Source organism: Oryzias latipes, chromosome 24 (genome assembly GCF_053564925.1).
Source record: "Oryzias latipes strain Hd-rR chromosome 24, Olatipes_Hd-rR_3.1".
Classification (NCBI taxonomy): domain Eukaryota; kingdom Metazoa; phylum Chordata; class Actinopteri; order Beloniformes; family Adrianichthyidae; genus Oryzias; species Oryzias latipes.
In genome coordinates this window covers 9,217,106-9,236,623 of record NC_136260.1, presented here as the reverse complement: position 1 = coordinate 9,236,623, position 19,518 = coordinate 9,217,106, and the positions used below count along the sequence as shown (strand labels likewise).

The window sequence follows — 19,518 nt, the reverse complement described above, 5'->3', positions numbered from 1 at the left end:
TGCAACGTGTTTTTAAACAAGTTATTCTTGCTACTGACATTTTTAACATGCCTCCTTTTTTTCCAGTGACTGTTTATGCTGAATCCTTAAGCTGTAATAGGGTGTCCCGCTCCAGGTCTTTACACTTAAAGTTTAATTAAGTATGCTTGAGTATACTAATTATTACCGTAAATATAGTTAAGTATAATATGTGAACTAATAGCAAGTCTACTATCCACAATGTATGTGTAGCATAAAAAGTTTGTTAAATACTTTCCTCTTTTCTCATCTACTTCTACTCTCCTTCTCTTCTCTATTCTTGATTATTGTTATTCATCATTTAGTTCTCCATGCCTCTGTTTGGTGCAGTGCGATTCATGTACTCTCCCTCTTTCCCTCTCCCCACTGAGGAGGTGGAAGTGATTCCAGTTGGCTCGTCCGTGCTCCTGTACCTGACCAAATACCTTGTCTCTGGCTTGCATCTACTACTGCTCCTGCACCTGGCTGTGGATTCTGCCTCTGGCTAGTCTCACGCACCCGGCAGTCCCTCCAACTCCATCTGGATGAAGTTCATCTGCTGGACTTTAAGTATAGTTGCAGAGTCAGATAAGTTAATTCTTCTCTGAGTTCCGGTAAATCGCCTGTCCGTCCTGGGGGAGGATCCCTCCTTCATGTGGACGCAGAATCCGTTTTTTTAGGAGTTTTTCCTTACCGGGAAGGGGGGTCTAAGGGCAGGGATGCCCAGTTTAGCTTAGTCTGAATAATTACGGTAGTTCAATTTAGTATTTTCCTATTGAATTCTATGTACTCATGATCCTTTTGATTTTATGTTTTACTTTTCAATTCCCGGACGAAGTTCATCGAGACGACTGTTGTTGTGATTTTGGGCTATACAAATAAAATTGAATTGAATTGAAAATTAAAATACTTATATGGACAAAATTGGAATATTTTAAGCTTGCAATATAAAGATACTATAATAAATGTAAACTTCAACATACTGCCTAATTTTTAGCATATAGACTAAATCTACTTGAAGTACTGATAAACTTTTTGCTAAGGTTGGCCTTTGAAAACTTTTGAGAGCCTTGATCAGCACAGATATTTAAAAAACTATAAACCATCATTTATTGTTTTTACAAAAAACATTATTTTTTTTAATCGTTTGTTTTGTTTTCTGATTGTTGTGATCTTGATAATGTTTTCACGTTTTCTTGGTGTGATTTGGACTTCAGGGCCACTGTAAACAAATATTACTTCATACTATTGTCATCTGTGCAGATATTCTAAAAACCAAATCTCTTCATCCAGACGTTGGAGTTGTAGCTGAGCACCTTGAGAGGAAAAAGGACACAAAGGATCAGCTGAATAATTGCAGGCTGTTCTTAAAGCTCGTGTTAAAATGGGAGAAGACATAAACAGACGTCTGGATTCTGAAAGAAGAAGTCAGTATGAAGTTTTTTGTATTACAAATATACAGCTACAAATACATTCTTGTATACCTCAAATATGTAGGTCCATCTGTTTCATGTAGATATGATCTTTGTTGTACACATTTTACTTTTGTCAGAATCATCAGACATCAATACTTCTATGAGAACCAAATGAAAAGTATGTTTTTCTAGGAAATCATGTTAATGTAGAGAATGTGTATTTTCTTATAACCATCACTGTTTTAACTTTTTTAAACAGATCCGTAGTAAAATAACCCATCTGTATTTTTAGTCTTGCTGACAGAAGTATGTTGTTGTGCATGTCTGGATGTTACTCTTCAACTGCTCCACTGTTGTTTGGTGATCCACAGGGCTTAATTTTAGGACTTTTAATCTTTTCTCTATACCTCATTCCTCTTAGGTCAAGACCCTTGTTTGTCTGTAATCATCAAAAGGCAGCATATAATTCAATAAACTTAAAGTTTATAATTACACTTCAGATCATAATTGGGTTTTATGTGATTGTTCACTGAACACAAAGATGATGGGGTTTATGGAAAACACCAAGTAAAGTAATGTTTACAATCTTGTGTTATTATACTTACTTCTTTTTCTTGTGTCTCTGTTAACACCTAAACTGTTTAAACCGTTGATTTTACATTTACTTCTGTTGGAAAAAATGTGTTTGACTAAGTCTTTTGTTACATATTTTATTTTTCAATTTTTGAAGTTTTTAAAGTTTTTTTTCTGCTTTTAACTTTTGATTCAAGATTTTCACTTTTGTGTATTTAATGTCCTTTCAATCAACAGGGAGATACAAGAAAGTGGTATTTGGTGAAACATTTGGTGCTGATCAACAACTTTTGGACCAGATTCAGACTTCAGGCTTAAATTTGACAAATGATGAAGAGAGCTGCATCACCATTGTTTTTTTCCTCATGTTCTATTGTTTATTTATATTCTATTCATGAAATTAGAAGTTTTTATGGCCATCCAAACGCATAATTTAAAATGTTTACTTTCTGCTGACTTGTAAAATAAATACGAACTTTTTTCATATTTTTCCTCTGTTATGTTTTTGGTGATTCTGTCATTTTGGTCTTGATGCATCACTCCCAAGAGCCCAAACACGTTTCCTCTGCAGAAGTCTTATCTAGTAACCCTAATGTTGTCCTGGAGGTCAATATTTTCTACCACGACAGGACGGTTTACTGGGGTGTGAACAAAATAAAAAAGCAGCCCTTGAGTTAAAGGAAGAACTAAAGAAGACCACAAAGCTCTGGATCTAATTGTGAAAATCAAAGTAAAAGTTGTGGTTTCCTTTGTCTGCTGTGTTGTTAGCTTTGGTTGTGCAGTTGTTTTTGTAACAAAGTAAAGTTAGGTAATGGGTTCAATAACTGTAATAATTTACCGCACAGAGAGGTTAATATCAAGATCTTTTTCATAACTGGGTACATTTAATTTCTTAACTATTTCATACATTTAGCTTTTTCATGCTTTTCAGCAGCAGAGATCCTTTCTCTGACCCATATTTCTTGAAAATGTTGGTCTGCTTAATAATGTGGAACGTCCTTCTTTAGGATTATTTCCTTTAATTAAACTCATCTGACAAACTAACTATCACAGGTGTCTGAGATTCATGTCAATGATCCAAAGAACTGCAAGACACAATATCATCCATGAGTTTATTGAAAAACAAAGAATTGTATATTTTTAACACTTAAACACAATTTGCATATTAATTTGGAACACACTGTGAACTGTTTTTGCATGAAAAAAATGGAAAAGTGAAGACAAAATGGTGTTTTGATCAAGCTCAACATTAATTTTCACTTTGGTCAAGGGCACCTGAAATTTACTCTAAAATTAAGACAGTCTGTGCAACACAATATCATCCTGCAAGTTTACTCCAGAGAAAAAGTGACAACAACAAATTATGAAATTGAATTTATCCTGTTGAACCTTAAGTCCAATGTGGTGATTATAACATTAACATTAAACATTTACAGTGTTACTGCTGGTAACCAGGACTTCAAAAACTATATAAATGATGTACAAATATTTTTTTCTATCTCCTTCCTTGACAGAAACGAAACATTGTTGTGCAGCATGAGATAAAAATGTGCTTTTAACGCATTTTAACGATAAACAAATCTTACTGAGGATAACATGTTTCAATAATAGTGAAACCCATTGAATAGTTTGCTCTGTCCTTGAAGATTTATAACCATAATTATCTGAATCCCGGACCTCCACCACATACATATTTTAATGCAATTTTGCTTAATTTTATAACTAAGTAAAATATTCCTATTAAACCTCATTAAATTCACCTGGTTGTTAAAAACTGCATTAATGTACAGTGACATTCAGTCTACAGTTTTGGTAAATAAACAAAAAATAATTTGCTCTTTTACTTTTCTAAACATGTTTCATATATTCTTTTATTTAATAAAGTTAAAAGCCTCAGACTCCTCCCACAGTAACACGTCATCTGTGTCGTCACGACTCAGTTGTCAGTTTCACTTTCTCTTAAAACGGTGAGTTGACTTTTTATGTCTGTTAATGTGCAGTAGGCTATAGTTGGGTATTACATTTTGATTTTATGCTTTCATTATTTTAAAACCCAAAACAACTCGTAATGTTGAGCTCTGCTTCTTTATTTAACTTAATTTGTTGAGTAATGTATGCATTTTTAAATCAACCCTTTCGGCGTCTCTTCTCTTGTTTTACTGAAAAATATTTAAGGTTTGTCAAAACATTTTAGAACAACATCGAAACATTTAAAATAGCTGGAACCTCTTTCTCCAAAGGCTGGAACGATGTCGACTCTACTTCAGGAAATAGGAAGCTACGACGCATGTGCAGCTTCTGAACTGAAAAGTAAGTGACATTTCGAGCTAATTAACTCACCTGTGTTCCTAAACTCTGTCACGTCACATCCATATTTAGGCCCCGCCTCTGTATATCAGTAGTTACAGTTCTGGTATTTTCAGAGGCAGGTTTCCAAACTGACTCAGAGATCCAGACTCTGACTCTGGAAGACCTGCATGACATTTTTCCTGGACTGGAGAAACTAAAGCAGATAAACAAAATCTTAAAAATAATTCATAAGCAGGTGAGTAAAGCTTAATCTCTTCCATGCATTAACAAACACTTCCTTAAGGATTTTTTTAATATCTGAAACAGAAGCAAATTGATCCGTTCCTGGAAAAACTTGAAGATGTTTCCCAACGAGACTCTCTCAGAGGTTTGTGCAAAAGTAACTTATTTTGTATTTTTTTAATCTGAATTGTCATCTGTGCAGATGTTCTAATAACTACATCTCTTTATTCAGGTGATGTGATAAAGGAGTGCCTTAACAGGATACAGAACATAAAAGACCAGCTGGATGAGAAACAGACTGTCCTTAAACGTCACAATGATTTTTCAAAGGACATCAGCAAAAGTCTGGATTCTGAAAAAGGTAATTATGAATTTCTTTGATAAAATATACATCTATGTGGAGTTTGGCTGTTCTCTTCATGTTTTCTTTGGGTACTTTGGCTTTCGTTTATTGTCCAAGTATAGGCATAGTTGGTACTATTTCTAATCTGTTCAGGCTAGATTCTAAAGTTGCAGAAAATGTAAATAAAATTTGATATAAAATGGGACATTTTGCTTAGTATTTTCGCTCATATTACATTTCATTAACAAAAAAAGATTTTTCTTCAACTGTTGTAGCTTCATTGAGTTTAACATTGCAGAAGAATCTTATTGTGTGCTGCAGGAATGTATTGGCTCACATAAACAGGATTGTTATAGAGACGAGAGAACAAAAGCCTCTATAGTCTAAGTAATGGTAATAATCAGGCTTTAATAAATAAGTATCAAGTTCACTGATGCATATAGGGCATCGAATGTAAAATAACAAAAACAAATAAACATTAGTTTACAGTTTTTTCTGATTTGGGTAAATATTTTTTTAACATTTGCTGTTTTTTATTATTTTTATACCACAAACACGTGTGTTCTCTGTGTCATTTAAAAACATGCTATTTTAAAGGATAAATAGATAACAATATATCTAAAATAAAGCTAAATATTACCTATAAAGTTTATTGCAATTGTGTCTTTTTTATGGTTGATTAGACTACAAGTCCAGAATAAAAGATGTATATTAAACTATTTGACATATTTTATTACATAAAAAGAACGTTAGTGTCATTTAAATCATGTTTTTGTGCATCAGTCTGTCAGCCTCCAGCTGCTCCTCCCCCTGAACCTGAAGAGCTTCCACACCAGGAAGTAGATGACCAACTGTGTAAGATCAAAAAATAAAAATAATATATTTGACCACAATTTAAAAACAAAGGTGAATCTGTCATAAAAATGAGTCATTAAGGTTAATTAAATAAATCCCTTTTAACTATTTGAATAGTATGAACAAAATAAGCTCTTTATAAAAAGGTCCAATCAGAAAAGCTTACAAGTTGGTGACTATGCTATTAAAAAAATATATATATTATAGGAAGTACTATGTATTTAATGTATGTCATGTACACTTTACAGTACCAGGTCCAGGACCCTCCTCTGGTCTCTCAGAGAATGTAACGGACATGGAGGAAGAGATGGAACAGGATACAGGTAAAAGTCACACAGCAGGAACACTGATGACAGAGAGTGAGGAGGAAATGTTGAAACAAATTCAGGAGGACGGACTGAATGAATGCAAAGAAACATTCAAAAAGATAACAGAGATGCATTTAGAAAGACAAGCTGATGTTAAAGTCTTTGAAAAAGAAGAAGTTAATCTGACTGATGACCCTGATTTCTAGCCAGCAGGTTTTACTGATCAGGATAGAGAAAAAATAGTCATGCGTAAACTGCCGAGAGACATTTGGAAGTGGCAGTCCAGAGCGTTGGGCCATTTTTAAAGAGAGTAGAAGTTGCTCATTGCATCATCTATCTGATCCCCATCTGGGACTCTCTCCTCGCCGAGGCAAAGTTTGTAGCTGGGGAAATGAATCTCACATCTCAGTTAAGCAAAGAGTCCAGCCGCCATGGCCACTGTTCTGAATGTTGGGCAGATTCATGACAGCAAAAGCTGTTCTGTGTGTTTATCACTGATCATAAAAAATTCTGCAATCTGACTCCTGGTTTTGAAAATCAAGTAAGACACCAAAACAGTGTGTTTGCTTCCAACTTTTCCCCTGACCTGTCTCCCCTTGAGCTCCTGTAGTTGATACAGAAGTTAGATTAAATATATATTATAGAACTTTTTTTTTACTTTAAATGTTTAGCTTGCTAACTAAATATTTAGTTAGTGAATGTAACATTAAATACATTAATTAAAAGGTGAAATTATGCATTTGACAATTGAAACCTGTTTTCTTCTCCTAAAACAGGTTAAATAACCAAAAATATTGCTGTTAATATTTGACTCTGCAGCTTTACAAATGAAACCAGGTCAACTTTGTTTGATGGAAACAAAACGCTACGAAGCAGGCGCAGCTTCTGTAGAGACAAGTACCGGTAGGTAACATTTATTTCTGAATAATGAAATCACCCGTGCACTGAAAGTCTGTGCATGTAGGCCCCGCCGCTTTATATTCCTGCTTTTAATCAAACCTGGTATTTTCAGAGGTGGATTTCCAGACTGACTCTGTGGTCCAGATTCTGTATCGAGAAGACCTGCGACAACTGTTTCCTGGACCAGAATATCTAAAGCTGAGAAGGACCATCTTTCAAATAATTCATAATCAGGTGAGTAGAGCTTAATCTCTTCATGCATTTACAAACATCTGAGAGGATTTGTTTCATTCTGATACAGACGCCAGCACATCTGCTCCTGGAAGAACTTAAAGGTTTTACCCAACAAAACTCTTTTAACGGTGTGTGCTAAAGTCACTTGTTACTTTCACTTTGTATTTCATTTCATCTGAATTATCATCTGTGCAGATGTTCTAACAACCAAATGTCTTGATCCAGACGCTCCTGTAGCCAGATACCTTGAAAGGATAAAGAACACAAAACAGCTGTTGGATGAGATGCAGATTATCCTTGAAGCTCATAATAATATGCAAAAGGATGGAAGCAAAAGTCTGGATTCTGGAAAAGGTCAGTAGGAAGTTGTCGTATAAATATTTTCTTAAAAAAAGAAAGTTTATGTAGAAGATGTTTTCTCATTTATTCATAACTTTCTACTACTCTGCAAACTTTTAAACAAAGGTTCAGTAAAATAAAGCATAGATCATAATTGCATTTAATGTGATTGTTTATATTGTAGAAAAAGGAGATGACTTCAGCTTTTCCAAGGCCTTTTCTTCTTGGTTCAAAGGTTCCTCACAGAAAACCCAAGGTAACATGTAAAGGTGGCACAGTCTAAATTTTGTGTGTGTGCGTCTCTTAATGTCTATACTGTGAGTTTACAACTCTGTGTGTAACTTCTAATTATGGTAGATGTGACTTTTTATTATAGAACTTTAAAGAAAAAAACAAACTATTTTTTTCTCTTAGTACAAATCATTAGAGAATTTTCTATTCCTTAAATGTTCTGTTTATGCATTTTTAAATAAAGATGAAGTAGATGTAATCCAAAGTATCTGTTTAGAATCAATATTTAACCCTAATAATTAGATAACAATGGTCTAATACTTTCTCTTAAATCCCTTCCATCATTGTGGGTATTTTATGTGTAAATAAAGTTTGTTTTGTACTACAGTCACTTGTTACTTTCACTTTGTGTTTCCTTAATCTGAATTCTTTGAAGTGTTATTTAACTCACTATAATGAGATCATGGATAAATTACTAAAGTGCAATCAAAATGATCAGTTTTAAAACTATAACATTTTAAGCTGCAAATGACAAAATGATATGTTTGCTCACATAATCCTACCTGTTTTCTAAATCTCTCACTTTGGTTACAAATCTGCTTTTTCATTTTTACATTTATAACACTGCAAATGCAAACATTTATTTTGTGATGAAAGAGATTCTGAAAGCACAGGTGAGCGTTTCCAAGCAAACATTTAGTATTTTCATTTGCAACAAGAAAAGTTGGAGATTTAAAACTAAACCTGAAATATAAAACTATAAACACTATAGGTCATCAAATTTGCATTTACCTCAAATAAATACATTAGGACTAGCTAGTGTCACATTGATGAAAACATCATTTGATCTTTTTTTTCTACTGGTTTTGAGCTGACTGCTTTATTTTTTCAGATTCTTCATCAGACACCAATGCTCCCCTAACAACCAATGAGAAGAAAAGTGACTCAAATGAAAAGAAGAGTATGTTTCATCTGAAAAAAAAAACTCTTGTAGTAGAGGATTGTCTTTTGTTCTTAACTTACAGTCCTATTTTTTTAAACAAAGATTCAGTAAAATAAATTTAAGTTCAGAATCTTATTTAACGTGAATGCTTGTTTTTATTGTACATTTAGGAAGCTGTACCAGTTAATTTTATAAATGTACCTGTGGCTTTTACAGAAAACAAGTAAATGATCACAGTCTAGTACTGTTGTGGTATTTATGTTCTTGTCTCTCTTAAAGTCTGAACTGATTTTAAATTTCCATCTGTTTGCAACACCGTGTGTGACTTAATTTCTTTTTTAAAGCTATATTTCAATTTTAGAATTTGGGAACTTTTTGGATACTTTTTATTTTTATTCAAATCATTTGTATTTTTACTGAATTTTGCATTTATGCATTTTCATCTAAAGATGAAGTAGATGTTCTATAACTCAAAATATCAAATTAAAATGAATATTTACCTTTAGAAATGTAAAATCAATCATGCAATACTTACTTCATCTTAAATAAATTTCCATTATGTTACTTCATATCAGTGAATTCTGTTAAATCTAAGTTGTTTTAATTCCAGATTCACATGTTTGTATCTTTAATGTCTTTTCTAGGAGAAGTGAGGTTCAAGGTGGAGGTCAGTGGTAAAACTTTTGGTGCTGATCAACAACTTTTGGATGAAATAAAGACTCCAGACTTGAAATGGATAGAGAGGGGAGAACACGACATCACCATTGTTTTCTGTCCTGTTACATCTCGAGCAGGAACAGATGCTGAAGCAGCCATGAGGAAAGTTCCAGGTATCTTCACTTTCCTCAATTGAAATGTTGAAAACAAAAATTCACGTTTATGCAGCTCGGTTTATATTCCATGATGTTTTTCTTTTCTTAATAGATGGTGATCCTGTCATTTTGGTCTTGATGCATCACTCCCAAGAGCCCAGACACATTTCCTCTTCAAAAGTCTTATCTAGTAACCCTAATGTTGTCCTGGAGGTCAATATTTTCTACCACAACAAAAAGAACGGTTTGCTGGGGTGTGAACAAAATAAAAAAGCAGCCCTTGAGTTAAAGGAAGAACTAAAGAAGTACAGCAGACCACAAAGCTCTGGATCTAATGGTGAAAATCAATGCAACAGTTGAGGTTGCCATTGTCTAAAGTGTTGTTAGCTTTGGTTGTGTAGTTAGTTTTTGTAACAAAGTAAAATTAGCTAATGGGTTAAAGAACTGTAATTATTAATGCACAGAGAAGTTAATATCAAGATCTTGTTCATAACTGAATTAATTTAATTTTTTAACTATTTCATGCTTTTCAGCAGCAGAGATCCTTTCTCTGACCCATATTTCTTGAAAATGTTGGTCTGCTTAATAATATGGAACGTCCTTCTTTGTAATTTCTTTTCCTTTAATTAAACTCATCTGACAAACTAACTGTCACAGGTGTCTGAGATTCATGTCAGTGATCCAAAGAACTCCAAGACACAATATCATCCATGAGTTTATTGAAAAACAAAGAATTGTATCTTTTTACCACTTAAAGACAATTTGCATAATAATTTGGAACAAACTGTATGCATTCAGTCTGTATGAGAAAAAAAGGAAAATTTAAAGAAAAATTGTGTTTTGATCAAGCTCAATATTAATTTTGACTTTTATCAAAGACTCCTGTAATTTCATTTAGTGTCATCCTGCAAGTTTACTACAAAGAAAACTTAACAACTAAAGTAAAAAATTGAATTTACTTCTAAACTTACGACCACTGTGGTGAGCCATTATGTACTTACAGTCTCACTGCTGTTTAACGGAACTTTAATGCTTAATGATCCAACAGAAAAACTATATAAATGATGTACAAATATTTTTCTTTTTTTTCAAACTAAATATTGTTGTGCAGCTTAAGATAAAATGTGCTTTCAACACATTTTAGTGATAAACAAAGCTTACTGAGGATTAAATATTTAACCAATAGTTTGGTCTGTCTTTGAGAAGAATGTCTTCTGGATGATTTACTGCTCACTATTAGAAGATTTGTAACCACCAAGATCTGCACCTGCAGCGCCTCCATGGGGGCTTGGACATTTATAATTTATGTAATTTTGCTTAATTTTATAACTAAGTAAAATATTCCTACTAAGCCTCATTAAATGTTGTTAACAACAACAATCTGGTTGTTAAAATCTGCATTAATTTACAGTGAAATTCAGTCAACAGTTTTGGTAAATAAAAATGATCTGCCCTTTTTAGTTTTCTAAACATATTTCACAAAATTTTGCGTTTGTAAATCATTATTTACAACATTTTTATAAATAAAGTTTAAAGCCTTAGGCTCCTCCCACAGCAGCGTCATCTGTGTCGTCACGACTCAGAAATCAGTTTCACTTTCTCTAAAACGGTGAGTTGACTTTTTATGTCTGTTAATGTACATTTGGCTATAAATTTAGCCACAGGGGTTGCAAGCCAGTTACTTCTGTGCCGGTCCCAAGCCCGGATAAATAGAGAGGGTTGCGTCAGGAAGGGCATCCGGCGTAAAAAATGCCAAAATAACTATGCGAATCATCCACAACACTTAGACATACCGGATCGGTCGAGGCCCGGGTTAACAACGACCGCCACCGATGCTGTTAACCTACAGGGTGTCGGTGGAAATTTGACTACCGTTGGTCGAAGAAGGAGGGGAGGCAGAAGGGTCCGTGGCCAGAGAGAGAAGGGAAAAGGCAGGAACATAGTTTGAGAATAGGGACTCTTAACGTTGGCACAATGACAGGGAAAGGCAGAGAGCTGGCAGACATGATGGAGAGAAGGAAGGTAGATGTACTGTGTGTGCAGGAGACAAGGTGGAAGGGCAGCAAGGCACTTGGTATTGGAGGAGGATACAAACTGTTCTATCATGGTGTTGATAGGAAGAGAAACGGGGTAGGAGTGATTCTGAAGGGGGAGTTTGTAAACAGTGTTCTAGACGTGAAAAGAGTCTCAGACAGGATGATGAGCCTAAAGTTAGAAATTGAAGGGGTGATGGTGAATGTAGTCAGTGGGTATGCGCCACAGGTTGGCTGTGAGTTAGAAGTGAAGGAGAGATTCTGGAGTGAGTTGGATGAGGTCATAGAGACTTTTCCCAGAGGAGAGAGAGTTGTTATTGGAGCAGACTTTAATGGGCATGTTGGTGAGGGCAACAGAGGTGATGAGGAGGTGATGGGCAGGTTTTGGTGTGAAGGAAAGGAATCTGGAGGGACAGATGGTGGTGGACTTTGCAAAGAGGATGGAAATGGCTGTAGTCAACACTTACTTCCAGAAGAGAGAGGAACATAGAGTGACGTACAGAAGTGGAGGTAGGAGTACTCAGGTGGACTACATCCTATGTAGACGAGGTCACTTGGGAGAGGTTAATGACTGCAAAGTGGTGGTAGGAGAGAGTGTAGCCAGACAGCACCGCATGGTGGTGTGTAAGATGACTCTGGAGGTCAGGAAGAAGAAGAGAGGGAAAACAGAAAAGAAGACCAAGTGGTGGAAGCTACAGAATGAAGAAACTTGTGAGGAATTTAGGCAGAAGTTGAGACAGGTCCTGGGTGGTCAGGATGAGCTTCCAGATGACTGGGAAACTACAGCAGAGATTATAAGGGAAACAGGTAGGAAGATGCTAGGTGTGTCATCTGGAAAGAGGACAGACGGTAAAGACACTTGGTGGTGGAATGAGGAAGTACAGGAATGCGTCCAGAGGAAGAGGTTGGCTAAAAGGAAGTGGGATGTAGAAAGGACTGAGGAAGGTAGACAGGAGTACAAGGAAGCGCAGCGTAGAGTGAAGAGAGAGGTGGCAAAGGCCAAACAGAAAGCTTACGATGAGCTATATGACAGGTTAGACACAAAGGAAGGAGAAAAGGACTTGTACAGGCTAGCCAGACAGACAGAGATGGGAAGGACGTGCAACAGATAAGAGTGATAAAGGACAGAGATGGAAAGGTGCTAACAACCCAGGAGAGTGTACAGAAAAGATGGAAGGAGTATTTTGAGGAGCTGATGAACGTGGAAAATGACAGGGAAAGAAGGGAGGAAGATGTGGTTGTTGTGGAGCAGGAAGTAGCAGAGATTGGAAAGGATGAGGTTAGGAAGGCTCTGAAAAGGATGAAGAGCGGAAAGGCCGTTGGTCCCGATGACGTACCTGTGGAGGTATGGAAGTGCTTAGGAGAGACAGCAGTGGAATTTCTAACGAGGTTGTTCAATAGGATTTTAGAGAGTGAGAAGATGCCTGAGGAATGGAGGAGAAGCGTTCTGGTCCCGATCTTTAAGAACAAGGGTGACACGCAGAACTGCAGCAACTATAGAGGAATAAAGTTGATGAGCCACACAATGAAGCTGTGGGAAAGAGTAGTGGAAGCCAGGCTTAGGAAGAAGGTGGAGATCTGTGAGCAGCAGTATGGTTTCATGCCCCGTAAGAGCACCACTGATGCCATTTTTGCTTTGAGAATGTTGATGGAAAAGTACAGAGAAGGTCAGAAGGAGCTGCATTGTGTGTTCGTAGATTTAGAGAAGGCGTATGACAGGGTGCCGAGGGAGGAGCTGTGGTACTGTATGAGGTCGTCTGGAGTGGCAGAGAAGTATGTCAGAGTAGTTCAGGACATGTATGAGAGAAGTATGACGGTGGTGAGATGTGCTGTAGGTCAGACAGAGGAGTTCAAGGTGGAGGTGGGACTACACCAAGGATCAGCTTTGAGTCCTTTTTTGTTTGCTATGCTGATGGACAGGCTGACAGATGAGGTAAGACAGGAATCTCCCTGGACAATGATGTTTGCGGATGACATTGTAATTTGCAGTGAGAGTAGAGAGCAGGTGGAGGAACAGCTAGAGAGGTGGAGGTTTGCTCTGGAAAGAAGAGGCATGAAGGTCAGTCGTAGTAAGACAGAATACATGTGTCTGAACGAGAGGGATCAAGGTAGAAGCGTTAGGTTACAGGGGGCTGAGGTGAAGAAGGTGCAGGAGTTTAAGTACTTGGGGTCAACAGTTCAGTGTGATGGAGAGTGTGGAAAAGAGGTGAAGAGGCGAGTGCAGGCAGGTTGGAGCGGGTGGAGGAAAGTGTCAGGAGTGTTGTGTGACAGAAGAGTGCCAGCAAGACTCAAAGGAAAGGTGTACAAGACAGTGGTGAGACCAGCTCTGCTCTATGGGTTAGAGACGGTAGCAGTGAGACAGAGACAAGAGGCTGAGATGGAGGTAGCGGAGATGAAGATGTTGAGGTTCTCCTTAGGAGTGACCAGGTTAGACAGGATAAGGAACGAGTACATCAGAGGGACGGCTCATGTTGCCTGTGTTAGCGACAAAGTCAGAGAAGCCAGACTGAGATGGTTTGGACATGTTCAGAGGAGGGACAGTGGATATATTGGTAGAAGGATGTTGGAGATGGAGCTGCCTGGTAGGAGGGCAAGAGGACGGCCAAAGAGGAGATATTTGGATGTCTTAACAGAGGACATGAAGTTGGCTAATGTTAGGGTAGAAGATGTCCATGACAGAGTGAGGTGGAAAACGATGATTCGCTGTGGCGACCCCTGATGGGAAAAGCTGAAAGAGAAAGAAAGAATGTACATTTGGCTATAGGTGGGGATTATATTTTGCTTTTATGGTTTAATTATTTTAGATCTTAAAATAACTCATAATGTTGAGCTCTGCCTCTTTATTTAAGTTAATTTGTTGTGTAATTTATGCATTTTTAAATCAACCCTTGGGTTTCTTCCCTCTCTCTGTTCTTTGTTTTTTTAATATTGAAAAATATTTAAGGTTTGTCAAAACATTTTAGAACAACATCGAAACATTTAAAATAGCTGGAACCTCTTTCTCCAAAGACTGGAACGATGTCGACTCTACTTCGAGAAATAGGAAGCTACGACGCACGCGCAGCTTCTAAACTGAAAAGTAAGTGACATTTCGAGCTAATTAACTCACCTGTGTTCCTAAACTCTGACACGTCACATCCATATTTAGGCCCCGCCTCTGTATATCAGTAGTTACAGTTCTGGTATTTTCAGAGGCAGGTTTCCAAACTGACTCAGAGATCCAGAATCTGACTCTGGCAGACCTGCATGACCTTTTTCCTGGACTAAAGAAGCTAAAGCGGAGAAACACAATCTTTAAAATAATTCATAAACAGGTGAGTAAAGCTTAATCTCTTCCATGCATTAACAAACACATCCTTGAGGATTTTTTTAATGTCTGGAACAGAAGCAAATTGATCCGTTCCTGGAAAAACTTGGAGATGTTTCCCAACGAGACTCTCTCAGAGGTTTGTGCAAAAGTCACTTATTTTGTATTTTCTTAATCTGAATTATCATCTGTACAAATGTTCTAATAACTACATCCCTTCATTTAGATTTTGTGATAAAAGAGTGCTTTAACAGGATAAAGAACACAAAAGAACAGCTGGATGACAAACAGACTGTCCTTAAACGTCTCAATGATTTTCCAAAGGACATCAGCAAAAGTCTGGATTCTGAAAAAGGTAGTTATGAATTTCTTTGATAAAATATACATCTATGTGGAGTTTGCATGTTCTCTTCATGTTTTCTTTGGGTACTTCGGCTTTCGCCCATGGTCCAAGAGTTTCCACATTTTTCACTACATAAACTGCCTCTACAGATTTGGAAGTGGCAGTCCAGAGCGTTTGTCCATTTTTAAAGAGTGTAGAAGTTGTTCAGCGCATTATCTATCTGATCCCCGCTGTAGTGCAAGGATGGAGGCTGTTAAACATGTGGCAAAGCATCTATACCTTCTGTCATCAAAGCCCTTGATAGCATAGTTAGGACCTGCAGTCTCAGCTTGCTCTAGCTTGCTAACTAAATATTTTGATAGTAAATGTAACATTTAAATACACAAATTAACAGGTAAAAATATGCATTTGACAAATGAAACCTGTTTTCTTCTCCTAAAACGCGTTAAATAACCAAAATTATTGTTGTTAATATTTGACTTTACAAATGAAACCAGGTCAACTTTTTTTTGATGGAAACAAAACGCTACGAAGCAGGCGCAGCTTCTGTAGAGTCAAGTTATTTCTGAATAATGAATTCACCCGTTCACTGAAAGTCTGTGCATGTAGGCCCCGCCTCTTTATATTAGACCTGAGTCCTGTTTTTAATCAAACCTGGTATTTTCAGAGGTGGATTTCCAGACTGTCCCTGTGGTCCAGATTCTGTATCCAGAAGACCTGCGAGAACTGTTTCCTGGACCAGAATATCTAAAGCTGAGAAGGACCATCTTTCAAATAATTCATAATCAGGTGAGTAGAGCTTAATCTCTTCATGCATTTAGAAACATCTGAGAGGATTTGTTTCATTCTGATACAGACGCCAGCACATCTGCTCCTGGAAGAACTTAAAGGTTTTACCCAACAAAACTCTTTTTACGGTGTGTGCTAAAGTCACTTGTTCCTTTCACTTTGTATTTCATTTCATCTGAATTATCATCTGTGCAGATGTTCTAACAACCAAATGTTTTGATCCAGATACTGCTGTAGCTGAAAGGATAAAGGACACAAAACAGCTGTTGGATGAGATGCAGATTATCCTTGAAGCTCATAATAATAAGCAAAAGGATAGAAGCAAAAGTCTGCATTCTGGAAAAGGTCAGTAGGAAGTTGTTGTATAAATATTTTCCTACTACTCACTTTTTGTTTTTTACAAATGTGTTTTTTTATTTCTTAACTACATGATGACATGATGAGACACCAATAGTTCTATGACAGCCAATAAGATGCAAAAGAAAAGTATTTTAAATGAAAAGTCTTTCTCAAGATAAAAAAAATAGTAGTAGATATTTTCTTATTTATTCATAACTTTCTACTACTCTCCTAGTTTGTAAACAAAGGTTCAGTAAAATTAAGTTAAAGATCAAAATTGCAGTTAATGTGATTGTTTAGATTGTAGAAAAAGGAGATGACTTTTAGACTCTGCTGCATGGTTCCTCACAGAAAACCCCAGTTGACATGTAAAAGTTTACAGCCTAATTTTTATTCTTAACCTTTGTTTGTGGTTTGTGTGTGTGTTTCTCAGTACAAATCATTAGAGAATTTTCTATTCCTTAAATGTTCTGTTTATGCATTTTTTAGCTAAAAATGAAGTAGATGTAATTCAAAGTATTTGTTTGAAATCAATATTGAACCCTAAAAATTAGATAACAATCATGCAATACTTACTATCTCTTAAATCAATTTCAGTTATTGTGGGTATTTTATGTGTAAATAAAGTTTGTTTTGTTTCTGAATTCTATGAAATGCTATTTAAATTACTAAACTGCAGTCAAAATGATCAGTTTTAAAACTATAACATTCTAAGCTGCAAATGACAAAATTATATGTTTGCTTAAAAAATCTTACCTGTTTTCTAAATTTCTTACTTTGGTTACAAATCTGCGTTTTTCATTTTTACATTCGTAACACTGCAAATGCAAACATTTAATTTGTGAGATTCTGAAAGCACAGGTGAGAGTTTCCAAGCAAACATTTAGTATTTTCATTTACAACCAGAAGTTGTAGATTTAAAACTAAACCTTTTGTTTGCAGTTTAGGAGATTTTTATGGAAAACTCTGACTTCTGTTCTAATGTTAAATATTACTTCATAGAATTATCATCTGTGCAGAAGTACGAATAACCAGTCGTCAGATCCTGGTGTTTTAGCTGAGGATCATCTGGATAAGTTGAGGATGTCTTTGCAGCTCATAGTAAAATGGGACAGAAAATCAGCAAATGTCTGGATTCTGAAAAAGTTCATTGTTTGTAATAAAAATAAAACTATAAACACTATAGGTCTTCAAATTTGCATTTACCTCAAATACATACAGTAGGTCTAGCTGGTGTCACATTGATGAAAACAGCTTTTGATCTTTTTTTTCTACTGGTTTGGAACTGACTGCTTTATTTTTTCAGATTCTTCATCAGACACCAATGCTCCCCTGAAAACCAATGAGAAGCTAAAGAAAAGTGACTCAAAAAATAAGAGTATGTCTGATCTGAAAAAAAAACCTTTCTTGTAGTAAAGCATTGTCTTTTGTTCTTAACTTACAGTCCTATTTTTTAAATGGAGATTCAGTAAAATAAATTTAAGTTCAGAATTGTATTTAATGTGAATGTTTGTTTTTAATGTACATTTAAGAAGTTGCACCAGTTAATTTTATAAATGTACCTTTGGCTGTTTATAGAAAACAAGTAAATGATTACAGTCTAGTACTGTTGGACTTATTTATGTTCTTGTCTCTCTTAAAGTCTGATCTGATTTTAAATTTCCATCTGTTTGCAACACTGTGTGTGACTTAATTTCTTTTTTAAAGCTATATTTCAATTTTAGAATTTGGGAACTCTTTTTCTTTTTCTTTAAATAATTTGCAGGTAATTTGCCTTTTGATTAAATATTTATGCATTTATGCATTTTCTGCTAAAAATGAAGATTTACTATAATCCAAAATATCAAATTAAAATGAATATTTAACTTTAGAAATGTATTATCAATCATGCAATACTTCCTTCCTCTTAAATACATTTCCATTATGTTACTTCATATCAGTGAATCCTGTTAAATCTAAGTTGTTTTAATTCCAGATTCACATGTTTGTATCTTTAATGTCTTTTCTAGGAGAAGTGAGGTTCAAGGTGGAGGTCAGCGGTGAAACCTTTGGTGCTGATCAACAACTTTTGGATGAAATAAAGACTCCAGACTTGAAATGGATAGAGAGGGGAGAACACGACATCACCATCGTTTTCTGTCCTGTTACGTCTCGAGTAGGAACAGATGCTGAAGCAGCCATGAGGAAAGTTCCAGGTATCTTCACTTTCCTCAATTGAAATGTTGAAAAAAAAATCACGTTTATGCACCTTGATTTATATTCCATGTTGTTTATTTTTTGGTTGATAAATGAATCTCTAGTTATTGTGGACCTTCAAACTCATAATTTAAAATATTTACTTCCATTCTGCTGCCTTGTAGAATTCTCTATATTAATGCAATCCTTCATTTTCCCCTGTTGGTTTTTGTTTTCTTCATAGATGGTGATCCTGTCATTTTGGTCTTGATGCATTACTCCCAAGAGCCCAAACATGTTTCCTCTTCAAAAGTCTTATCTAGTTACCCTAATGTTCTCCTGGAGGTCAATATTTTCTACCATGACAAAAAGAAGGGTTTATTGAAGTGCAAACAATATGAAAATGCTGTCACTGCGTTGAAGGAAGAACTAAAGAAGTACAGCAGACAACAGCGTTCTGGGTTTAACCATAGAAATCACAGCAACAGTGGTCCTTCTCTTAGTAAAGTCTGACAGGTTGCTAACGTCTGTTAGGCTTTTAATTGTTGTAACAAGATAAAGTTATGCCAAATCAGTTTAATTAAATGTTTTTAACTACTCAGAAAGCTTTCATATTAAAATGTTGTATGTTTCCACATTTACATTTTATGAACAAATAATGAAGTATCTTATTGTATGCTGCAGAGAAGTTAAAGCTCATTTAAACAAGAATGTTGTGTGGGAAAACAATAAAGGTCCTTCCTACATTCATTCAGTAATGGTTTATACACTTGAAGAAAACAGCCTCACTTTTAGCATATAAAGTTGCTATACTTAAAGAACAAATAAAATTTTGACCACTCCTTAAATAAAAAACTTTTAGCCAAGTTTAGTTCTTAAGATTATTGTTTGTACAGCGTTAGTCAACACTAATATTTCACAAGCCATAAACCATCATTACATTTTTGTAATCCAGTTTATGTACGGGGTCCGGTGCCTGGGTGGGGGCGGGCTGGGGCGCTGCATGGTCCTCTGGGCTTGGGTGGGGTGGTGGTCTGGCTTGGCTTGGGG

The 19,518-nt window shown here is 35.9% G+C and overlaps 2 protein-coding genes across 8 annotated transcripts; both read left to right on the top strand.

Moving 5' to 3' along the window:
* Nucleotides 1-3,830: 3,830 nt before the first annotated feature.
* LOC101170389 (uncharacterized) lies at nucleotides 3,831-10,130 on the top strand. Of its 7 annotated transcripts, none has more exons than XM_011491878.4 (15): nucleotides 3,831-3,952; nucleotides 4,226-4,295; nucleotides 4,409-4,530; nucleotides 4,602-4,662; nucleotides 4,750-4,878; nucleotides 5,644-5,715; nucleotides 5,964-6,038; nucleotides 6,843-6,926; nucleotides 7,036-7,157; nucleotides 7,225-7,285; nucleotides 7,383-7,511; nucleotides 7,681-7,752; nucleotides 8,620-8,688; nucleotides 9,315-9,500; nucleotides 9,595-10,130. In XM_011491878.4, the coding sequence occupies exons 2-15, from the start codon at nucleotides 4,235-4,237 to the stop codon at nucleotides 9,840-9,842; spliced, it is 1,491 nt and encodes a 496-aa protein (XP_011490180.1). In that variant the 5' UTR covers nucleotides 3,831-3,952; nucleotides 4,226-4,234; the 3' UTR covers nucleotides 9,843-10,130. The 7 variants fall into 7 exon arrangements, with proteins under 7 accessions (XP_011490180.1, XP_078798890.1, XP_078798889.1 ...); XM_011491879.4 differs by lacking the exon at nucleotides 3,831-3,952 and adding an exon at nucleotides 3,997-4,160; XM_078942764.1 differs by lacking the exon at nucleotides 5,644-5,715.
* Nucleotides 10,131-11,047: 917 nt separating this feature from the next.
* Nucleotides 11,048-19,218, top strand: LOC101160281 (uncharacterized). The gene is made up of 11 exons (XM_023952773.2): nucleotides 11,048-11,091; nucleotides 14,525-14,594; nucleotides 14,708-14,829; nucleotides 14,901-14,961; nucleotides 15,049-15,177; nucleotides 15,833-15,954; nucleotides 16,022-16,082; nucleotides 16,180-16,299; nucleotides 17,600-17,671; nucleotides 18,303-18,488; nucleotides 18,713-19,218. The coding sequence occupies exons 2-11, from the start codon at nucleotides 14,534-14,536 to the stop codon at nucleotides 18,979-18,981; spliced, it is 1,203 nt and encodes a 400-aa protein (XP_023808541.1). The 5' UTR covers nucleotides 11,048-11,091; nucleotides 14,525-14,533; the 3' UTR covers nucleotides 18,982-19,218.
* The last annotated feature ends 300 nt before the right edge of the window (nucleotides 19,219-19,518 follow it).